Source organism: Lytechinus variegatus, chromosome 4 (genome assembly GCF_018143015.1).
Source record: "Lytechinus variegatus isolate NC3 chromosome 4, Lvar_3.0, whole genome shotgun sequence".
Taxonomy (NCBI): domain Eukaryota; kingdom Metazoa; phylum Echinodermata; class Echinoidea; order Temnopleuroida; family Toxopneustidae; genus Lytechinus; species Lytechinus variegatus.
Window position 1 is genome coordinate 31,379,659 of NC_054743.1, and position 21,139 is coordinate 31,400,797.

Here is a 21,139-nt window from a genome sequence, read left to right on the forward strand (position 1 = left end):
GTACATATGAGAAACTATACATGTACAAGGGCTTTGTCAACTCTTTTATTCAATATGTTGCGCGAAAGAAATGAATGAAGACAGCAATGGTAGGCGCGTATATATATTTATACATATAGATCTTCCAAAACGTATCTGAAATAAAAGAGTTTCTGAAGCTTTTGTACATGACACTTTCTCACATTTATATTTGTATATATATATATATATATATATATATATATATATATACATTCAACAAAAAAGTAAATCCGCCCTTAAACAAACATCCATAATCCATAATTTATTCATTTATTTATTTGTTCGAAATAGACATAAAATGACATATTCCGAAAATTTGCTTTGCCCAATTGATCGTGGGCCCGGCAGCCACTGTGCAGCGCCAGATCGACGAGGCTCTATCCCTTCAATCGTTGAACGCCAAACAGGGTAGCAGCAACTCCCATCTTTTAACGTCTTATGGTCTGACGCGGCCGGAGTTTGGACCCCCGACCTCCCGGTTGTGAGACGGACGCTCTACCAACTGATCCACACACCGGTTGCGTATATTATAATATAATCTCCGAACCAATGCGAGTTTTTAATATATTTTTACATGAGCGTGTAGGTAATTTTATGGGCTACCCTCTAAGTAAATGTTATGGATGTATTTCATGTCATGCTTCAGTGAGCACCGCCAGAAGAAAAAAATGTTACTTTTCAAAAGTCACAAGCAAAATATGATTTTTATTCCACTTTATTAGAACGAATTCCACATTCTCATCATAAAAATAGTCAGAAGGCTTCTAAAGGTACTTTCCAAAAGACCATACAATTTTTTGGCTTATTTTCACGGTTGAATATAAAACACACTTAGGCGGATCCAGGGGGGCCCGGGCCCCCCAACCCCCCCCCCCCCCCTATTGGCGCAGCAGAAAAAAAGGAAAAAAGGAGAGGAAAAAAAGGAGGGAAAATAGAGGAGAAAAAGGAAGACGAGTGAATAAAATAAGATGAGGGGAAGACTTGGAAAATAAAAAAAAAGCTTTCATGTCACTTTAAAATTTCGCTCGCGCTTCGCGCTCGCATTGCCTTTTACGTGACTTTCATTTCTTGTTCAATAGGGATTTTAACTATCAAGTTTGGAAGTCAATATACAAAACATATTTCACCGCGGATCGAAATCCAACTTTCATTATTTTGTGTGATATAAAAATTTATTTTTTAAACGTTCTCTGTAAAAACGTCGGTTTTATGGTCTAAATATTAACATTTTCTGCTCGCGCTCGCAAATTTATCAGGTACCTATCATTTTCGTATATTCCATAAAGTTTTCAAAATATCCCTTTTCAGGTCTAATTGTCAAACATATCAGCTAGCGCTGCACGCTCGCATTTTGATTGGCGAGTTATGTATGTGTCATTGATTATACAACAAACTATACTTAAAATCCCCTTTTCATGAAAATGAATAAAAAAAATTGGCTCGCATTAATGGTTAAAAATATATTAACTAATGCATCCTATTTATAATAACAAAAGTGCTAGAAATGTCCAGTTATCAGGCCAAAATATCATCAGATTTCGCGACCTCATTAGGCATTGATGAATAAGATATTAATTTAATAATCAAATTTTCCCTTTTGTTTGATCTCGCGCTTAGCAAGAGGAATAGGAAGATAGTCTTTATTTTGATAAAATGACATGTGATAATAATAAAAAAATGTCAGCTCTTCATTAGGAACGATCCATATCCACCTCACAATAAAAAAGCATAGAGCTGAAATTGACTCTTTTTCAGATTAGAATATCAAATAGTTAAAGCTCGCGCTTCGCACTCGCTTTGATTTTTATAATAAAAGATTATATAGAATGCCTAGATATTCAGATACTCAACTTTATCTCTATTTATAACATTATCCAGTTTCGGATCACAATACCAAAAATTTTCTGTTTGGCCTTTGGGCTCGCCGCTTGTAGGACGATGCACTATTACTCATTCTTTTCATACTTTACAAAACATGAATACAGTTTTTTTTACCGTTTTTAGAGCTAAATCTCGTTTTTTCGCTCGCACTTCGCGCTCGCATCAATTGCTTAGTTATATAGCTATCCTGTTCACGATTGATTAAAATTTTCCATTCTTTATCTAGAAATTTCAATCTAAATCTCGATTTTTTTTTCGCTCGCGCTTCGCGCTTGCATCATTTGATTTTCAAAATATGTAACGTCTTCATGGCTAACTGCATGCAGTGTTTAACAGGTACCTCTTCCATCAGTTCATTTTTACTCGCGCTTTGCGTTCGTAAGTAATTACTGAGCTGTATACACACCTTCTTCAGGATAACAGACATTGCCCATAATGTTCAAATTTTAGGAAAAAATACACAAGAATTCATAAGAATAAAGCTAATAGTGACTATTAGGACTACCCCTTTAAAGAAACCAAAAATCATCTTCGAGCGGCCGGTCGGGGAAAATATGACTGAAAAAGAATTCCGCCCACCCCCCCCCCCCCTGCGTTATGTTCATGATCTTTTCTCACCCTTTTTTGTTATGTTCATGATCTTTTCTCATCCTCTTTCGTTATGTCTATGACCAATTAACATGCTTCAATTATTCAAATGCGTTTAATTAAACATTCACGCTTGAATGAACATGTGAAATGTGATCAGCTTTTTTATGTTATTGGAATAAATGCAATTGCTAACTATGGATATCTGTCACAAACCTCCTTGCATAGTTTATTTTATTTTTATAAACATCCCGATGTCTAATGCTTCAGTGAGCACACAATATTCGAAAATTATGCAAATGAGAAGAAAGTTTAAGGCCTTGGCCCACTCTGTGCGGTATCGAATGATTATTTTTTGCGCGCCTTTTGGATAGTGTTACTCTGAAGCAATGTGCGAAGTTTCTTTTAAAATTCTTCTCAGTAGTAATAAAAACCGTCCATGAAACAAACCCTCATTTCATTTTTGTTAAAATTTTGACTTCTTCTCTCATAGACATTGTGTACCTATGGGTGCATATGTTTAAGAATAAGTGACCCCTTATTCAATATGGTGGAACTTTTTTTTTCAAGACAGTCTTTATCAATGTCATTTGGCAGTTATGTATATCAACCTACGGGCAGAATTCTGTGCAAAAATTAAAAATAGATATGTTTATTCATGGATGAGTGAACATTTTAAATGTCACAACTTATTTTGAGGGGTAATAAAGTCAATAATGGGGGCAAATTCGATATCAAATGCTCCCCCTAATCTCTCGCCAGGATTGTATCAATATGTCTAGGTCAGCTTCCCATCAGAACAACCAGATATACATCTCGCTGGCCTGTTATGCATCTCTTGAAACAAATAGTCTGTTTGTTTTAAGCAACTGAAATCTTTGCATCTGAATGATATTGACTCAGAACAGGCTTTTCAGTGAAAATCACCGACCAAGGTTTTAATGAAGCAGTACCTTGATATGCACATGTTTATCCAGGGGCGTCCAGGACTGGGATTTTTTTTTCTTAATAAGAAGGCTATAATTAAGTGTGGTATCACTCTTTGTCCCAACCAATCATGACGTTCGCTTTGCGTTTCAAGAGGATGATGTTCATGTCCTTCAAAATATGGGCCAGGCTTGGCGACAATTTGGACCAATCAGATAAGCGATGAGACACTCGGTGACATTTGATTGGTTTCTGATATGGGTGACTTTTGTCTCTGCTTGGACCAATGAAATTTAGCCTGGTATACTGTGTGGGATCGCCTTCTAATTCAAACATTATAAATGTAGGCATCTTGTCTTTCCAGAATCACATCGAAGATTCGACAGGCATTAGAACAGCGAGACTGGGCGAGCAACATATCTTCAACAAATCTTTTCGAGCAGAGTAAGTGATTTCACTATTCAACCAATCTCTACAACAAGCAAATGATTTTGATATTGTCGTGCCCCTTAAAAAATGATATTAGTCTCAATGCGTCTCTAAGATTAATATTTATTGGGATTTTATAAAATGTCATATAATTTCTTCCTTCTGTCTTGCCATGTTTCTGTACTTTTTTTTATTTTGACTTCAGATGGGCCTCAAAAAGAGAGATTTTTACCTCTGAAGAATTTTTCAAATCCAAAGTGGGCCTAGACATGCTGAGAAGGACTACTTGTAATCCTTGGAATACTTCTCCATATGCCACTACAGAATAATATACCACGGTTATTAATCTTTGATTTTGACAAATGTGCATTTTGTTTTAATTTCAGTCCTTCTTTGACTTCGAAAGTAAACATGGACCGACTGTTCTTGCTTCTCGCACTCTCTACTGTTGTCGGGGTTGTTTCTAGCATTCGTAAGTATTAGCAGTTTTCTCTCTCTTCTTACTCTACACCCCCCCCCCCTCGCTCTCTGTCATTCTCTCACATACACACGCACACAGAAATCCATCACCCTCCCTTATAATAATAATGATAATAATAATCTTTTTGAGGCCTATCTTAATTTTAGAAATAATGAAATAGAAATCAGAAATGAAAATGACAATGCACTTGCATTTAACGAATATTTTACCAACATTGGACTATCAGAAACAACATTGCAAGAGGTAATATTGATTATAGTTTTTACCTGAAAAACACCCTGCCTTGTTCTTTATATCTCAAACCAATTACAGAAAAGGAAATTATTAACATTGCCAATTATTTACAGAATGAAAAAGCCCCAGGAATTGATGGTGTTGAAAATGATGTTGTAAAAAGGACAATTCATATTTTTGTAAACCATTATGCTTTATTTTCAATTTATGTATTCAAGAAGGTATATTTCCTGATAGTTGTAAAATATCACAAGTTATTCCTGTATATAAATCTGGTCCAAAGAATGTTTTCTCAAGTTATAGACCAATTTCCTTATTATCGTACTTCTCCAAAATGCTATACTTTATCAAAAACAATTTGGATTTAGAGAAAAAACATTGTACGTCTCATGTTCTGATAGATTATTTAAATGATATTATAAATGCTTATGAGAATAACGAAATATCGTTTGGAGTGTTCATTGATCTAAAAAGGCGTTTGATTGTATTAACCATGACATATTGCTTAGTAAATTATCTTTTTATGGAATACGAGGTATTGCCCTTAAATTGATACACAATTATTTAAGTAATACAAAGCAATGTGTTCTTTACAATTCATGTCATTATGCGTTCACGAAAGTATCAATAGGCGTACCGCAGGGTTCAATCCTCGGTCCTCTTCTTTTCCTTTTATATGTTAATGATCTTCATCTCTGCTCTAATTTATCAAAATTTGTTTGTTTTTTGTTTGCTGACGACACAAATATATTTTTAATCACATTGACATAGATTATTTACAACAAAATATGAATATTGAACTTAATAAAGTACAGGAATGGTTCTCTAATAATAATTTAGCTTTGAATATTCAGAAAACAAATTTTATGATCATCAGTAGAAACGATGTAGATAAAAAATCTGCTAAATTATATATTAATGATACTGAAGTAGAAACGGTGAAGAATGTGTAAAACTTCTTGGAATTTACATTGATGATAATTTAAAATGGAAAAGTAATGTTAACAAGATAAACTCCCTCATTTCTAGAAATATAGGTGTTTTAAATAGATTACGTGAATTTGTCCCACATAATATTCTCTTAATACTTTATAACACTTTCATTTTATCATATCTCAATTATGGAATTGTTGTTTGGGGGTCTTCAAACTTTATTAGATAGAACTTTAGTTTTACAAAAAAGAGTTATCAGAATGATATCTCATTCTGGTTTCAGAGCTCACACTGCTCCACTCTTTCTTAAGTTTAAAATATTGCCTGTGTATGAATTATATAGTTACAATCTTGGTATCTTTATGTATTTATACTATAAGAAATTACTTCCAATAAATTTTGATTCTTTATTTTTAAAAAATCTCATATTCACAATTATGATATTAGAAGAAAATCTGATTACCGTTTACCATGTGGGAACTTATCCTCATCCCGAAAGTCAATTCATAATGGTCCTATATTCTGAAACAGTCTCCCTGAAGTTGTCAAAAATTCTCTTTCCCTTAATGTATTTAAATATAAACTTAAAACGTTTCTTTCTACAAAACCTTTAATTTCCTAGACTAAGTTACCTCAATTAAGTCTTTCTCTGCAAAACTCAAACTTTTATTGCAAAAATCGGGATTATGTTATCACTTTTTAACTTTTTGAATGATCCCCCACATTTACATATAGTGTTTTTCTTTTTATCTGATTTAAGCATTGTTCAGATTTTGGTTTATTGTTTTGTGTAGTACAGAACAATATATTCTTTATGCATCGGAATATATTGTACTGTGTTTTGTAATACCATCTTTACTCTGTATTGTTCTTTTTATGAAGTGTGGAAATAAATGAATCAATCAATCATTACATCAGATTTGTATTGCGCACTTTCCATCTTGATTCGATCCGAGAACCTGTCCACCCGAAAAAAAAAAGAAAATAAAAAATAAAATCTCGGGCGGAAAGGTTCTCGGATTTGCGCGCTCACTCGGCTTGAGCTTACGCACGGGATAGTACGATACGACGGAGAATATAATTCATTGAATTAAAATCGTCTAGAGCTAGACTATTCGTGATACGAAGACCGCGCTTATTCGACCATTGGCCAAGTCCACCCCAGAAAAATGTGGATTTTAATCAATAGAGAAAATCAAACTCGCATGATGCTGACAATGTCATCACACTCGTATGTAAAATAAGAAAGTTTTGACATTTTAAACTTTCACAAAACAGTTATATGCACATCTCAGTGACATGCAAATGAGACAGTCGACGATGTCCATCACTTTCAATTTTATGATTTTTTTTTTTTAATCATACAATATTTTATTTTTACAGACAATAAGGGCCAACTTGGCTAAATCATAAAATAGTAATTGCACATGTTTAGGGAGGAATTAATCTTTGTTTCACTTGATAATGAGGAGAAAATAAGAATATTTCATGTAATAAAATACAAAAGAAAATAGTGAGTGGATGGCGCCATCATTCTCCTAATTTGCCTTCCCGCCAGCGCGTTTCCGTTTTACACCCTGGCGAAGGCATTTTCCGGAAAAGAAGCCAAAAAGCGACTAGTGAAGAGTCTACACACGTCGCTGGGTTGCATGCAGCGTGCGACACAGGCGAGTCCACCACCGCATGCAATTTGCACAGTTACTGATCAGAGTTCCTCGGCACTTCATGTACAGAGAGAGCGGCAGTCAGGAGTGAAATCCGAACATGCTTTTGCAGTCGCGTTGTTTATGATAGTTTTTTTTTTCTAAAAATAAATTATTAACTAAATGAATAGAATGACAGACAAAATCAAAATAAACAGATACTTATAATGGAAAGACAAATTTAAGTTTGATGGATTGATACACTTAGAAGCTGCCGAAAGATAGATATAGAAGACTGATAAATAGATAGATACAAGATAGAAACAAGATAGACAGATAGATAGATAGAAATAGAGAAAGAGAGAGAGAGGTGGATAGATAGAAAGAGAGAGAAAGAGGGAGAGATGGATGGATAGATAGAGAGAGGGGGAGAGACAGAGAGGTCGAAATATAGAGGGAGAGGGGGAGAGAGAGAAAGAGAGAGAGAAGGATAGATAGAGGGAGAGAGAGAGAGAGATGTTGTAGATAGAAATATGGACGGACAAAGAGAAAGAGAGAAAAGACAGACAGATGCTAGAGAAGGAGAGAGATAGAGAATTTGAGAGACAGATAGATAGATGTTAGATAGATAGAAAGATAAAGAATGAGAGAGACAGAGAATATAGACAAATTAACAGATAGATACATAGATATATAGATAGAGAGAAATAGAGAAAGACAGACAGATGGATAGATAGAGATAGATAGATGTTAGATAGATAAAGAGGGAGAGAGACAAAGAATATTACCATATAGATAAGTTAAAAAATAGATAGATAAATAGATAGAGAGAATAAGAGAAAGACAGACAGATGGATAGATAGATAGAGAGAGATATTAAATAGATAATTAAAGAATGAAAGAGACAGAGAAGATTATTAACAAATTAACTGATAGATAGATACTCTAGTTAAAAATAGATTGAGAGAAATAGAGAAAGACAGACAGATGGATAGATAGATGGATAGAGAGATAGATAGAGAATTTGAGAGATAGATAGATGTCAGATAGATCAAGAATGAGAGTAGAGCGACAAATTAAACGATAGATACTGTAGTTACATAGGTAGGTAGAGAGAGAGAAATAGAGAAAGACAGACAGATGGATGGATAGAGGGAGAGAGATAGAGAATTTGAGATAGATAGATGTTAGATAAAGAATGAGAGAGACAGAGAAGATTATTAGATAGATAGATACTGCAGTTACATAGATAGAGATAGAAATTGAGAGATAGATATATAGACAGATAGAGAGAAAGACAGACATCAGCAAATCGGCAAGGCAAATGATCAAGGCAAACATTCGTATTGAACCTGGAAAGTATAAGCTCAGCTGCGGATAACTTCGGTGCGGACTTTGGATCGCGCGCCCAGCTGATAATGTAAACAAACGTAGACTCTTCACTAGTCGCTTTTTGGCTACTTTTCCGGAAAATGCCTTCGCCAGGGTGTAAAACGGAAACGCGCTTCCGGCCAGGATGTGCACATAGGCCTACATGTTTTGTGAATTTAAGCGAAAGTTAAAGATGCCGTAACTTTTTATTTTACATCCGATTTTGATGAAATTTTCAGTGTTATGCTTGTTGATTGTTTCCTGTTTTATTCAAATTAATTTTTGGGGGTGGACTTGTCTTTTAAACTTTTGTATTTTTTCGTGAAGTTTCTCTCACTGATTGCTGAAATGAGATTGGATTCAGATTCACACGCGAGATTATGCGCAAATCGTTTCCTATGCCTCGTATTTCTTGTTTGTAATCTGCCATGCGTGAAGGATATGCGAAATTGAGTATCAATTTGATACTCAAATTTGCAAAAAAACATGTTTAATGATTGTGAAATGTATCTCTGAAAACAGGTTTCCGTCTTGATGGGACGCACCACAGTTGTTTGACTGAAACGCTTACACTGTCATGTTTAACATGTTTAAGACAAGTAGTTCATTTCATTATTATCGTTATTTTACAGCGGCATGCACGGATGATCCAAATGGGACAAACTACAGAGGGGATTTATCTGTAACTTTGAGCGGTAAAACATGCCAATCTTGGACATCTCAGACCCCTCATGGCCACAGCAGGACACCCGACAACTACCCGAATGCAGGCCTTGGAAACCACAACCACTGCAGAAACCCTGACAGGGCCTTCACTGCATGGTGTTACACTACTGATCCCGATCGCCGATGGGAATATTGCGCCATTGGTGATTTCAGTCGACAATGCACAGGTAAGTGAAAGTTAATGTCTATTCATAGAACACCTTTTCCGCAAAAATGGGCTCAATACACGTGCGAAAATCAAAGGGGATGGGGTGATATAGCCACCCCCCCCCCCCACCACAGACACACACACACACACTTTTCGTCGAGGGGGCTGGCATGTACAATCACCTCCCCCTCCCCAAGATTTCAAGACAGAAACAATATTTTTTTCAAAACAATATAGCATAGCCCCCCCCCCCCCACACACACACACAACACATTTTTTTTTTTTTTTTTTAAACAAAAACAAGTGCACACCTAGTTACCAATAATGCATATAGCATTTCCATTTATTTGAAAGCAGGATAAAAGAGCATTGTAGATTAAACGCCTTGCTCACAGGCATAGGTGCCGCAGCCGGGGATCGAACTCCGGACTTTCCATGTATAGCCAGGCGCCTTAGACCACTCGGCCACAGCACCTACACACACACCCACACACACACAAACACACACTTTTCGGCCAGGGGGTGGCATGTACAATCACCTCCCCTCCCCAAGTTTTCAAGACAGAAACATTTTTTTTTTCAAACCAAATTATTAATACTGCTAGTCTTAATTGCTTAAAGTGCTGAAATTTGCCCAATTTTGCATTCTAAAACAAAGCTAAATTTCTCGCACGGTCGCTCCGATCCTCCGCGCTCAGTCTTATCTTACAAGATTTTGGTCATAACAAATCTCTACGTTTAGCATACTGCAAAAATGTTATATCCCCTGCATCAGAAGAGTAAGGTTATAATACGTCCATTTATAAATTGTAAGATATCGTCGACATTTAATATGATATTGTTACAACTTTGATCATAAACCAATCTCGAAACATCATTTGAATAATATCTTAGCATTTATGGAAGCGGGAGTTAATGTGTACAGAAAATATAGGCATACTCTATACTTCAAGTTAAGTGTGCGATTAGTTACTGATGGAATTTACCCAAATCAATGCTGTTAATGAAACATAGAGGCAAATTAAGACAGCAATATTAGCCAGATACTTCACAATTTTATTCGTTTATAGGAGACTCTATATCATATTATTTTTTAACAGTCTAATAGATATTTAAAATATGAGTTTTGTTCAAATTCTAAATGTTATATTGAAATATAATCTTAAAAAATATTTTTTCTGCAATATTTTTCTTTTAATTTGCATTATTGTGCTATTTCCACATTTTTTGAAGTATATTTTTGGCCTGTGATGGTCTTTAATTATTTTATAAAGCACCCTTAATCATGATAATCATGATCCCTTTGTTTTATTTTCATCTCGTCTTTGACCGGAGTGAGCAAATGGGTTTTCATTGAAGTAGTGCACTTTATGTGTGGAGAAATTATAGATCCTATGACCGGGGTAATGGTAATTGCAAAAAGCGCTTAGAAACCAACGTATGACGCGCTGTGCAAGATATGAAAAATAGTAATAGTTTTATTTATAAAGCTAAACAGATCAAACTATCATTATCATACCTTGCAAGGTCTTTCTACATTTTGTTTGAGCAATAACGTGGACGGAGGTCCATTAGAACACAGACGCCCGTATTCCGAAGTCGGGTTTAACATAAACTCGGGTTTAAAGTTGTGGTTTAAGTATGGATAGCCAATCGTTACATAAATCACTAACAATTAAGATATCATATTTCAGCTCATTTGGCTCTTCAATCATTCATAATTGTCTCGGAAATATAAATAGATGATTGTCTTCACCATCAATGAAGCAGGAAAGAGCACATAAGAAACATAGAACCTCATTAAAAAATTGACACTTTTGGCTTCCCATAATTTTAGCACAGAGTTAGACCATGGTCTAAGTTAAACCTGACTTCAGAATATGGGCCAATGTGCCTGGTGGCCAGTGAGGCTTCGGCTTGAACATGTGAGCAAGTCTGTTAACACGTGTCTAACAAAATAATTTTTAATCTGCATTTACATTCCGCTGAACGATTTACTGGTCACTGATCAGAAAGTGGACGCCGTGTGCAGCCCTTTTACATTTTTATCTTTGTTGGTCTTGCTTGGGGACGTGGGCCAAAAGATGGTCGAGTCGTGATTTTCATGAATTGCGACACTTTCGCGAGAATGACCCATCTGTCAATGAATAAACATACTCCCTTTTTCTCTTTCTACCCAGATCCTGAGTACTATGAGGAACCCAGTGGCACCGATTACCGGGGATACGTCTCTACCACAAGGAACGGACTCGAATGCCAGGCATGGACTTCCCAGAGTCCCCATGGTCACTCTCGCACTCCTGATAACTACCCTGATGCTGGCCTGGGTAACCACAACTACTGCCGCAACCCTGACCGCGAAGACTTTGCCTGGTGCTACACAACCGACCCTAATACTCGCTGGGAGTACTGCAACATCGGGTTACCAGCATTTGATGAAGACTAATGAGGGAGTCAGTCATGAAGTTTTATTGTCTTCTTAAAATATCAGATACTGGTTGTGTGGGGATGTGTTTCTGGAAATATATCATGGTCATAGATTTTCATTTCTGCACATCTCTTGAAACAAATTTAGTTTAGTTTAGAGTCATAGGGTATTTCGAAGCCACTCCATATTCACGTTTTATTTATAATTACCTTAGTTACCATAGCTACCGTATTTACCATAGTCTCCTTGTAAGTCATTGTGTGTCATCTTAATTTTTTCAATAATTTTATTGTAGACTATTTAGACAATTATTTATTTATGCATAGAACAGACTTCGTAGTATTTTCACATTACCCGGCATCTTTATAACAACATTATGATCAAAATAGTACTCTACCAGATTTGCTTTTTTATCGTCTCATTTAATGTCAGTTGATTTGAATATTAACAAATACACATTATCTTAAATGAGTAGCAGTTCGTGAAAGTGTACACTTAAAATGCTTTTTATGTTACAGTAAACCATTTAACTTTCATAGAATATTCTTTATGGCTAAATTAAGGTGAGCCTGTCCCTACAGGGAAAGTTTTTTTTATCTTTCGCTATTGATTTATCGCCACATCTATCTGTTGAAGTTATAAAAAACATTTCAAACATAACCTTGATTTTAGTTTTGTTTTGTTATTATTTTAGCCTGGGATAATGGGGAACATGGGGAACACACAAAAAAGAATGCTGGGTTTTTTTTATTAGAATTTACTCGGATTGGTATGATCAGGGGCCGTTTCATAAAGTTGTTCGTAAGTTAAGAGCGACTGGTGATCATTTCTTGTGGTAAATAGTATATACCAAAATGTTAATTGGCGATGGTATAGTGCGTAAGAAAGGATCACCAGTCGTTCTGAAAGTCGTTCTTAACTTACGAACAGCTTTATGAAACGGCCCCCAGGTGTGTCAATCAACTATATGGCAATGTATCCTCGCGAATATAAAAAAGACCCTTTAAATAGACAAAAAATACACTAGGAGTGTGTGGGTTTATATATATTTCATATATATATATATATATATATGTATGTGTGTGTGTGGTTATACATGTACAACATATATTTCTGTATATACATATATATATATGTGGGTGTGTGTGTGTACATGTATATGTATGTATATATGAGAAACTATAATGTACTACGGCTTTTTTCAACTCTTTTATTTAAATATGTTGCGAAAGAAATGAATGGAGAGAGCATTGGTAGGCAGGTATATATGTTTCTTGTACATGACACTTTCTCACATATTTGTATATATATATATATATATATGTGTGTGTGTGTGTGTGTGTGTGTGTGTGTGTGTGAGAATATGGATCTAAATCGTGTTGTGGGTAGTGTTTGATGTAAGATGTGCGTGAGGGAGTATGTGAATGTGAGGGAGGGGTGTGGGCGGGTATAGGGGTTAATGAACATGTTTGTAATGTCTGCGCAGGGTATTTGAACGACTAGTGTCTTAACTGAGGTGCCCGATATCACACGTGAGAAGTCCATGGTTCGATTCCCGGCACGGCGCTTACTAAAGTTGAACATGGGAGATATCTACATTGGTTTTTTTTTAAAGTGATCCATCAAATAAGTGAAATTGATTCAGGCATTATTTATACCACCATGTGTTCTTTTGATTATGAGTGAGTGGGTGTTAGTGGGTGTTAGTAAAAGGAGTGTACAGAACGTGGCCAAGTGGTTGACTACTCACATTAACGGGAGGTCGGGGCTTCGATCCCGATGGATTCATCCCCCCCCAAAAAAAAAATGGACCAACCGCGTGCCTTCTGATCAGGCGTTCGACGTTTTAGACTGTAGAATAATAACATGGTCTTCTGGCAGTACGCACAGTTCAAAATATGTGACTTGTATTATGTGTTTGATTTGTGAGTGTTTGTCATATTTGTAAAGGATATTTACAAGTGTAAGCTGAAGGTGGGTGTGTGTGTGTGGGTGGATGGATGGATGGGTGTTTATTTATTTGTTTGAATGTGGTGCAATATTTATATGTGTTAGGTTTTGAGGGGTAGTGTGGAGCATTGAAGTGCTAGGGGTCTATTAGGGGTGGGTTTCAGTATAATATAACTATTTTCCCCTCTTTTAATTTTCCTAAGAAATGTTTTTATATATTTTGAGAAAAAAAAAATTCATAACAGCACTAAGTGAAATATAAACAAATATAGTTATCATAGATCGATGCAAGGTAATTTACCTAATTTTGTAATATCTGCACAATCATTCTGTGTGTTTCGGTGGCAAAAAGCAAGTATGTACATGGTGTATATTTGAACATTTTACCAGTGGCGTAACTACGGGGGGCCTGGGGGCACGTGCCCCCTGAGATTTGGTGTGCCCCCCTGAAAAAAATTGGCAGAGCAAAAAAAGGAGAAAGAAGAAAAGAAAAAAGGAAAAGAAGGAGAAAGACAGAAGAAAAAAGAAGAAGAGGAAAATAAGAGGAGGAAGGCGAGTGAATAAAATAATGTGAGGGGAAGACTTGCAAAAGAAAAAAAAAATATTTCATGTTACTTTATAAAAAAAAAATTGCTTGCGCTTCGCGCCAGAATTGCATGCTCGATGAGATTCATATCTTGCTCAATAGGCTGATATGGAGCAAGTTTTGAAGTCAATATACACAAGAAATATTTTATCTCGGACATCGAGCTTTCATTGTTTTTTTTATTTACAAATTTTAGTACTTTGTAAAATGTCAGTTTTATGGTCTTATTATCAGCATTTTAATCTCACGCTGCGTGGTCACATTGTTTGATTTGCCAAGTTCCTATTGTCTAAGTGTATTCCATAAAATTCCATTAAAGAAATGCATTCAGAATGCCCAGATTCTAGGTCTAAATCTATAACATGCGCGATGGCCTTCCATGTTCTTTGTTTAAAATGGACTTAAATTATCCAGTTTTACATCAGAATATCAATAATTGTCTGCTCACGCTTCACGATAGCAATATTAATGATACCCAATTAACTATATCCTATTTATGATTTACAAAATATGAATAGTGTCCCGCTTTTAGGTATAAAATCTCAATTTTCTTGCTTTTGCATAAATTGTTTAGTTACATACCTATCCCATTTATGAATACACAAAGTACTTAATAGAATGACCATTTTTTAGGTCGGAATGTAAAAAAAAAGAATTGATCGCGCTTCGCGCTCCCATTATTGAAATATGTACCGTCTTCGTGGGTAACTGTAAGCAGTCCTTAACAAGTCCCTTTTCGATAATTCTAGAACAGTTGATAAAAATTCTGCTTTGCGCTTGGCATTTGCAGTAATCATATAGTTACATACGAATCTTGTTCAGGATCATACATAACATTGCCCAGAATATTAAATTTTAGGACAAAATACATGAAAAGTAAAAAAAAATCGCTCTGCCTTTGCGCTCGCACTTTATATATGGCTTATGTGATTATTTCATGAAAAGTAAAAAAAATTGCTGTATTTGTATCACTGTAATCTATTTGTCATGGATCGCCCTGCTTTTCAAGCCTCTGGCTTTCCTAGGGTGTTTGATCCTCACATTTTACAAAGTATATATCTACTCATCTGATTTTTTTACCTAATAAATAAATTGAATTGAATTGAATTTCATGTTAATGTTGTTTTATAAGAATAAATCTAAGAAGTGACTAATCGGGGAAAATATAGGTGAAGATAATTTCGGGTCCCAACCCTATTGGCGAAAGTCAGATTCGCCCTTGTGACACATACACACATCGGAAAAATGGTGTCCCCTCCCCTGAAAAAGCAAGGACCCCCCGTGCCCCCCAGAAAAAATCCTAGCTTCGCCACTGCATATTACTGACATTATCACATGATACATTGTAATATTTTTTTATGTTTTGACGATAAAGAAATGAAATTTACTTTGAAGCAAAAAATAGCAGATAGAGTTTGAAATAGGGAGAAACGAACGGTAAATGTAAGAAAGAGACCTGAATGGTTTTAACACAATCATAGAGAAAAGGAGGGTCCGGTGGACTAAGGGAAAGAAGAGTTTATTTCCAATTCGTCTAATGCCAATTTGTCCAATCGCCAACTCGTATACTATCATTTGGTCTACCATCAGTTCGTCCAGTATCTGCATGGTCTAATTGGCAATTTGTCCACTCACCATTTCTTCTGATGACCAGTTGGTCCAAGTCCATAAACCATTCGGTCTAATTTGATAAGTATTCATTGGGCGAAATGAGTGAAAAGAAACTGTGTATTAGACCAACTGGTTATTAGACGAAATGGTAATAAACGAACTGGTGATTAGACGAAGTGATAATTGGACCAAATGGTCGTTAGACGAAATGTTGATGGACGGAATGACATTAGACTAAATGAAACGAGTGGACGAGTTGGCAGTAGACGAATCGGCAATTTACCGAAAGAAGCAGGTAATGTCGAGAATGATTGTCATGATACCAGGCCCACGCCAAGAAGATCGTTAATACCACTCGAGCCAACACAGTCAGTATCAACATAATGAATTTTCTAGTTGATCGTGCAAAGGCATACTGTGCGATGTTTATGTATATCATATCATACCGTCAACTTTATTCGAGTGATTTCTAGAGGAGAATTTAATCCTTTCACAATGTACTTTTTTATAAAGATCCAAACTAACAACATGCAGAATGCAGGTAACCACGGCAATATTCTAATAGTTTAATGTTTCAGTATTTTTATATTAAAAAATCGTTGGTGATAAATTGGCAAAATGCGTAGTATTAGATGAAGTCGAACAAAACTGATTATCTCTGAAAGATCTTTTTTCTTCATTTATAAAGACAGTGACATTAATATAACTTATGTTATTGTAAGAAAAAGAACCTTGTCAAGGGATGTACTCCGGAGCATCATGGTAATTTTGTTGATATCAACCATTTTCACCATGTTCTAAGGTGCTTAATCGAAAAAAGTGACAACTTTATTATTTTCGTATATATTTGGAGTAAACTTTTAAACAATCTCACAATTTTTTTTACCATCTCACTCAATTCCTGAGATATTACACTCTATAAAAACAAACAGATAAAGATCATAAAGGTTATGCATCTAGGGATTGATTCGTATGGAGCAATAATATCTTCACCAAGTTTACCAACCCCGAGGGGCGGATCCAAGGGAGGCCGAATCGCCCCCCCCCCCCCTATTTTTGGCGACCGCCCAAAAGGTGTCCTTTTTAACTTAAGAGAAGCACTGAAAAAAATAAGGAGGTATTATACCCATGTTAATTTACGGCCTCGTAACAGCCGATGTAGCGGCGGATCCGGTGCCTGGCAGATAAGGTACTAGGCACACAATCCGCCGGCGGATCGTGTTAAAACTCCGGCAGATTACCGTAAGACAAAGACATAATAGTAGCCCTATTTCGAAATGGCGGAAAATGGAAACAGTTTATAAAAATAAAATCGCCTTGCGATTTGCGCTTACATTTTTTATTGTTAAAAATAATTATAAAAACCCATGCATTCTATGCACTATTACAAAGGTGCTTAAAATGTCGTCAATAAGGCTTATCAGATTAATAAATAAGACAATGGCACTTTCATGAATTTCTTATTACTACATTGACCCCTTTTGCAGAATGGAATATCGAAAACTTTCATCTCGTGTTTAGAAAGAGGAATAGAAAGATACAGTCATCATTTTCATTCGACGACAAACTGTTATTTGAATGTCCCGGTCCCAGGTAAAAATAATAATAAAAAGAGCAGCTCGCGCTTCGCGCTCGCATCATTTTTTTAGTGCTATCCACATCCACTTTACAGTTTGTATGCATATATTGTTTGAAATAGTCCTTAATTTGATCCTTTTTAGATAGGAATATTGAATATTTTCACCGTGCACTTCGCCCTGGCATTATTCATGATAAAAAATATATATATATTCAGATTGCCATGCAGATTATAGGTCTAAATCTAAAACACACGCACGCATGTTTATTGAGAGCTGGTTTATTATTAATCAAAACGTGTTCAAGTTATACAGTTTCAGTTCAGAATCTAAAATATTTTCTACTTTCTACTACATTATTAACGTAGGAATTCCAATCACCCATCCATTAATTTTCATGATTTACAAAACATGAATAGAGTGGCCCGTTTTTAGGTCTGTATCTCATTTTTTTCCGCTTCGCATTCGCATCAAATGTTTAGTTATATATCCCGTTCCAAATTACAAAAAGTACTTATAATGTCATTTTTTAGGTAGGAATGTCAAAAATTATCATGAAATATGTATCTCGTCTTTGTGGCTTACTGCAGAGAGTCAGAGGCCCCTTTTCGATCGGGCCCAAACATGTATTAAAAAGTTCTGCAAATGCTTCACGCACGCGGTAATTATCTTATTATGCATTTTGTTTAGGATCAAAAAACAATGTACAGAATGTTTAATATTCGGGACAAAATGCATTAATTTCAACAAACAATTGATCGCTCTTCGCGCTCACAATATTTGAATAGGGCTTATAAAATGTAGATGAATTTTTGTTCATCCCCCCTCCCTCCCTTGCCATTTGGTCCCCATCGTAAATCATATCATACCCTCTTCACTCCGCTACAGTATTGGGACTGTCTTGAGACTATATAGCGTTGTTGCCTTCAGTGTGAATTCTCCCGCAAAAAAAAACTATACCGGGATAACCTCGCCACGTTATATATCCGCAACAAGCTACCGCTAGGTAAGCCATAGTGAGCACCGGGACAGCCCCGCGACCATCGCGATGTTCCTTCAGTACAGTGTGAAGGCACACCGCAACAACACCGGGGGAGCATTTCATGAAAGGACTTGTCGGACGTTTTATCCGACAGGTCCCTTTTTATCCGACAGTTACTCCGGGCAGTTACTATGGTAAAAGTGCCTCTCAGTCAAAGGAAAGATGTCAGATCTGACAACTTGTCAGACAAAAAATGTTGATGAAACAGTCCCCGGGTTTAACCACTTGTGATATGTTTACTATAATGTGGGGGCGTCGTAATCTAGTGGTTATGACTCTCGTCTTTCAATCTGAAGGACGTGGGTTCGATTCCCCGCCCTCAAGTATTCCCGGTGTATCAGAGTCGGGTCACTCATGGGGTCACAAACCTACACGTCTTTTGTAACGGAGATCAAAAAATGAACTGCGGCAGTGTGAATTTATACATGGAATTTATCCCGGGACTGTGCCGGGATAACTTTTCTACTGTGAATTTTATAGCGATGATGTCGCCATTCCGCCACAGCACCGGGGAAAATTTGAAAACTAGTGTGAAGAGGGTATTAGATACGTTAGCGTAAATCATACCAGTGTATTAGTCAAGGTGTAAACCCTACTAAAGGCCAATGCTAAAGGCTTAATCTCCAAACAAAATGGCCAAGGATGAGATGTAAAGGTGATTCCACTCGCGCTTCGCTATCCAATATAAAAGAGATACATATCCTGTTTAAGCGGTGACCCGGTTTTGCTCCTGCGACAATTGCTCCGGGCTTTATTTGGTCTAAGATAAAGGATTGGGGTTGCAATGGGGTATTATTTTTTAGGTTTAGGGTTAGGTTTGTGATATGATACAGTGTTGAATCCAGAGTTGAATTTGGCGATTCCATTTGTGTGTGGAATTCACAGCGGATCAATTGTCGCCGGAGTATATGTCATGGATTACGAAATTTTCAGGTCAATATACAAAATATGTACTGCTCACACTTTGAACTTTCATTGTTTTTGTTTAGTGAGATACCCTTTTTCAGCATTCATGATCCATGAGACTTTTGCCAGAAGTCCAAGTGCCTTTCATCCTTTTTTTCGAGTAGAGTTTCAAAAACATTTACATCAACGCTAATCTGACGTCACACTCTCCCTAGCTCACGTGCACCTTGATATGTAGGACATCGAACCCACATGGAAAGTTCATTGCATATTGGCATAACAAGTATACATAACACAACAAAATAAATAATTCGAGAAATAAGTCAGTCCAAACTGCCATCGCAATAATAGAGAGGCCAAAAGTATGAGCCTACTGTAGGTATAGTATGTCTGTAAAATAGAGCTTGATTTTTAGGGCCTTTGAGTTTTGAAATTTTAGATCAACATGACTATTGTCAATATTTAAGTATTAAGTAAACACGAGAAATTATATCCAAAGCATTTGGACAAAAACGATCTGAACATTTTTTTTTATTATGATGTGATGTTTTTGGTTTTGAATAAATAAACTTGAACTTGAACTTGAACTAACAGGGCAGATGAGGATTGACATTGACAATGATAATAAAATAAGTAAATATACCATAATAATCATAACACGTAGTATACCAACTAAATCGTAGACTCCCCTTTGTATAAGAAGGTGTAGGGGTGTATGTCAACATTTTCATGAGTTGGTTCCTGGCATGTAGTTGACAAAGATTCGAAATTACAGGTAAGTATATGATTTCGATTTTCGTTTGACATGTATATATATATGAGAATATTATTTTAGCCAGGGTCCTGGGAACATTTGTTTCCCCTTTTGTGGGGTGCTCTGAGGCAAAAAAGGACTTTCACTACAATATCGAGATCATTTTGGTCCCGAGAAATTTGACAAGCAAAAAAAGGGTTTCATTTAGAAATTAAGGTCGTTTTGGTCCCAAGAAATTTGAAAAGCAAAAAAAAATGGTTTCAAGTAGAACCAACACAAAATGGTGGTCATTTTCAATACATCTTTCCAATTTGACACATCTACCAGAATTGCAGGGGGTGCTTTCTATGGAAAATGATACACGCAGCACCCCCTTGGAAAATATTAGGTGTGCTTCAGCACCCCCGCTTCCCAGGGGCCTTGTATTTAGCAAAGTAAGTGACTATGATGTTGCAATGATTAATCTTATTGCTTGAGTTGCATTTTAGTGTGAATCCAAATAAGAAACACTTATAAATCATGTATGTAGGGTGGATATGTGCGTGTGTGCGCGCACGTGTGTGTATTGATGTAAATGTGCTTTGCATTGATTTCCTCCATACCTTACTTAAATATGACATTTTGGTCCAAATGACTTGAGTAGGTCTGTAAGGGGGGGGGGCACTTTGTTTCTCACAACAGAACATTGACTCCACCGTCCCTGAGACGTTAAAACAACCCGTATTCACTATCACAATCTAATTCTTAAAAACGATTGGTCAAAAAAGCAATGTATTCCACAGAAGAAAATAAAATAATGAACGTAAAGATTAAGGTTAGAGGAAAGATTTTTTTCAATCTGAGCTACTATAAGCGATTGGTATTGCCGCCCTTTCACATGGTTAAGAAATCGTAATTTGAATG

At 36.2% G+C, this 21,139-nt stretch overlaps 1 protein-coding gene across 1 annotated transcript; it reads left to right on the plus strand.

Moving 5' to 3' along the window:
• Positions 1 to 3,756: 3,756 nt before the first annotated feature.
• LOC121413835 (plasminogen-like) lies at positions 3,757 to 12,131 on the plus strand. The gene is made up of 4 exons (XM_041606804.1): positions 3,757 to 3,861; positions 4,233 to 4,318; positions 9,141 to 9,401; positions 11,563 to 12,131. Exons 2-4 carry the CDS (start codon positions 4,258 to 4,260, stop codon positions 11,826 to 11,828), a joined length of 588 nt encoding a protein of 195 aa, XP_041462738.1. The 5' UTR covers positions 3,757 to 3,861; positions 4,233 to 4,257; the 3' UTR covers positions 11,829 to 12,131.
• Positions 12,132 to 21,139: the final 9,008 nt, after the last annotated feature.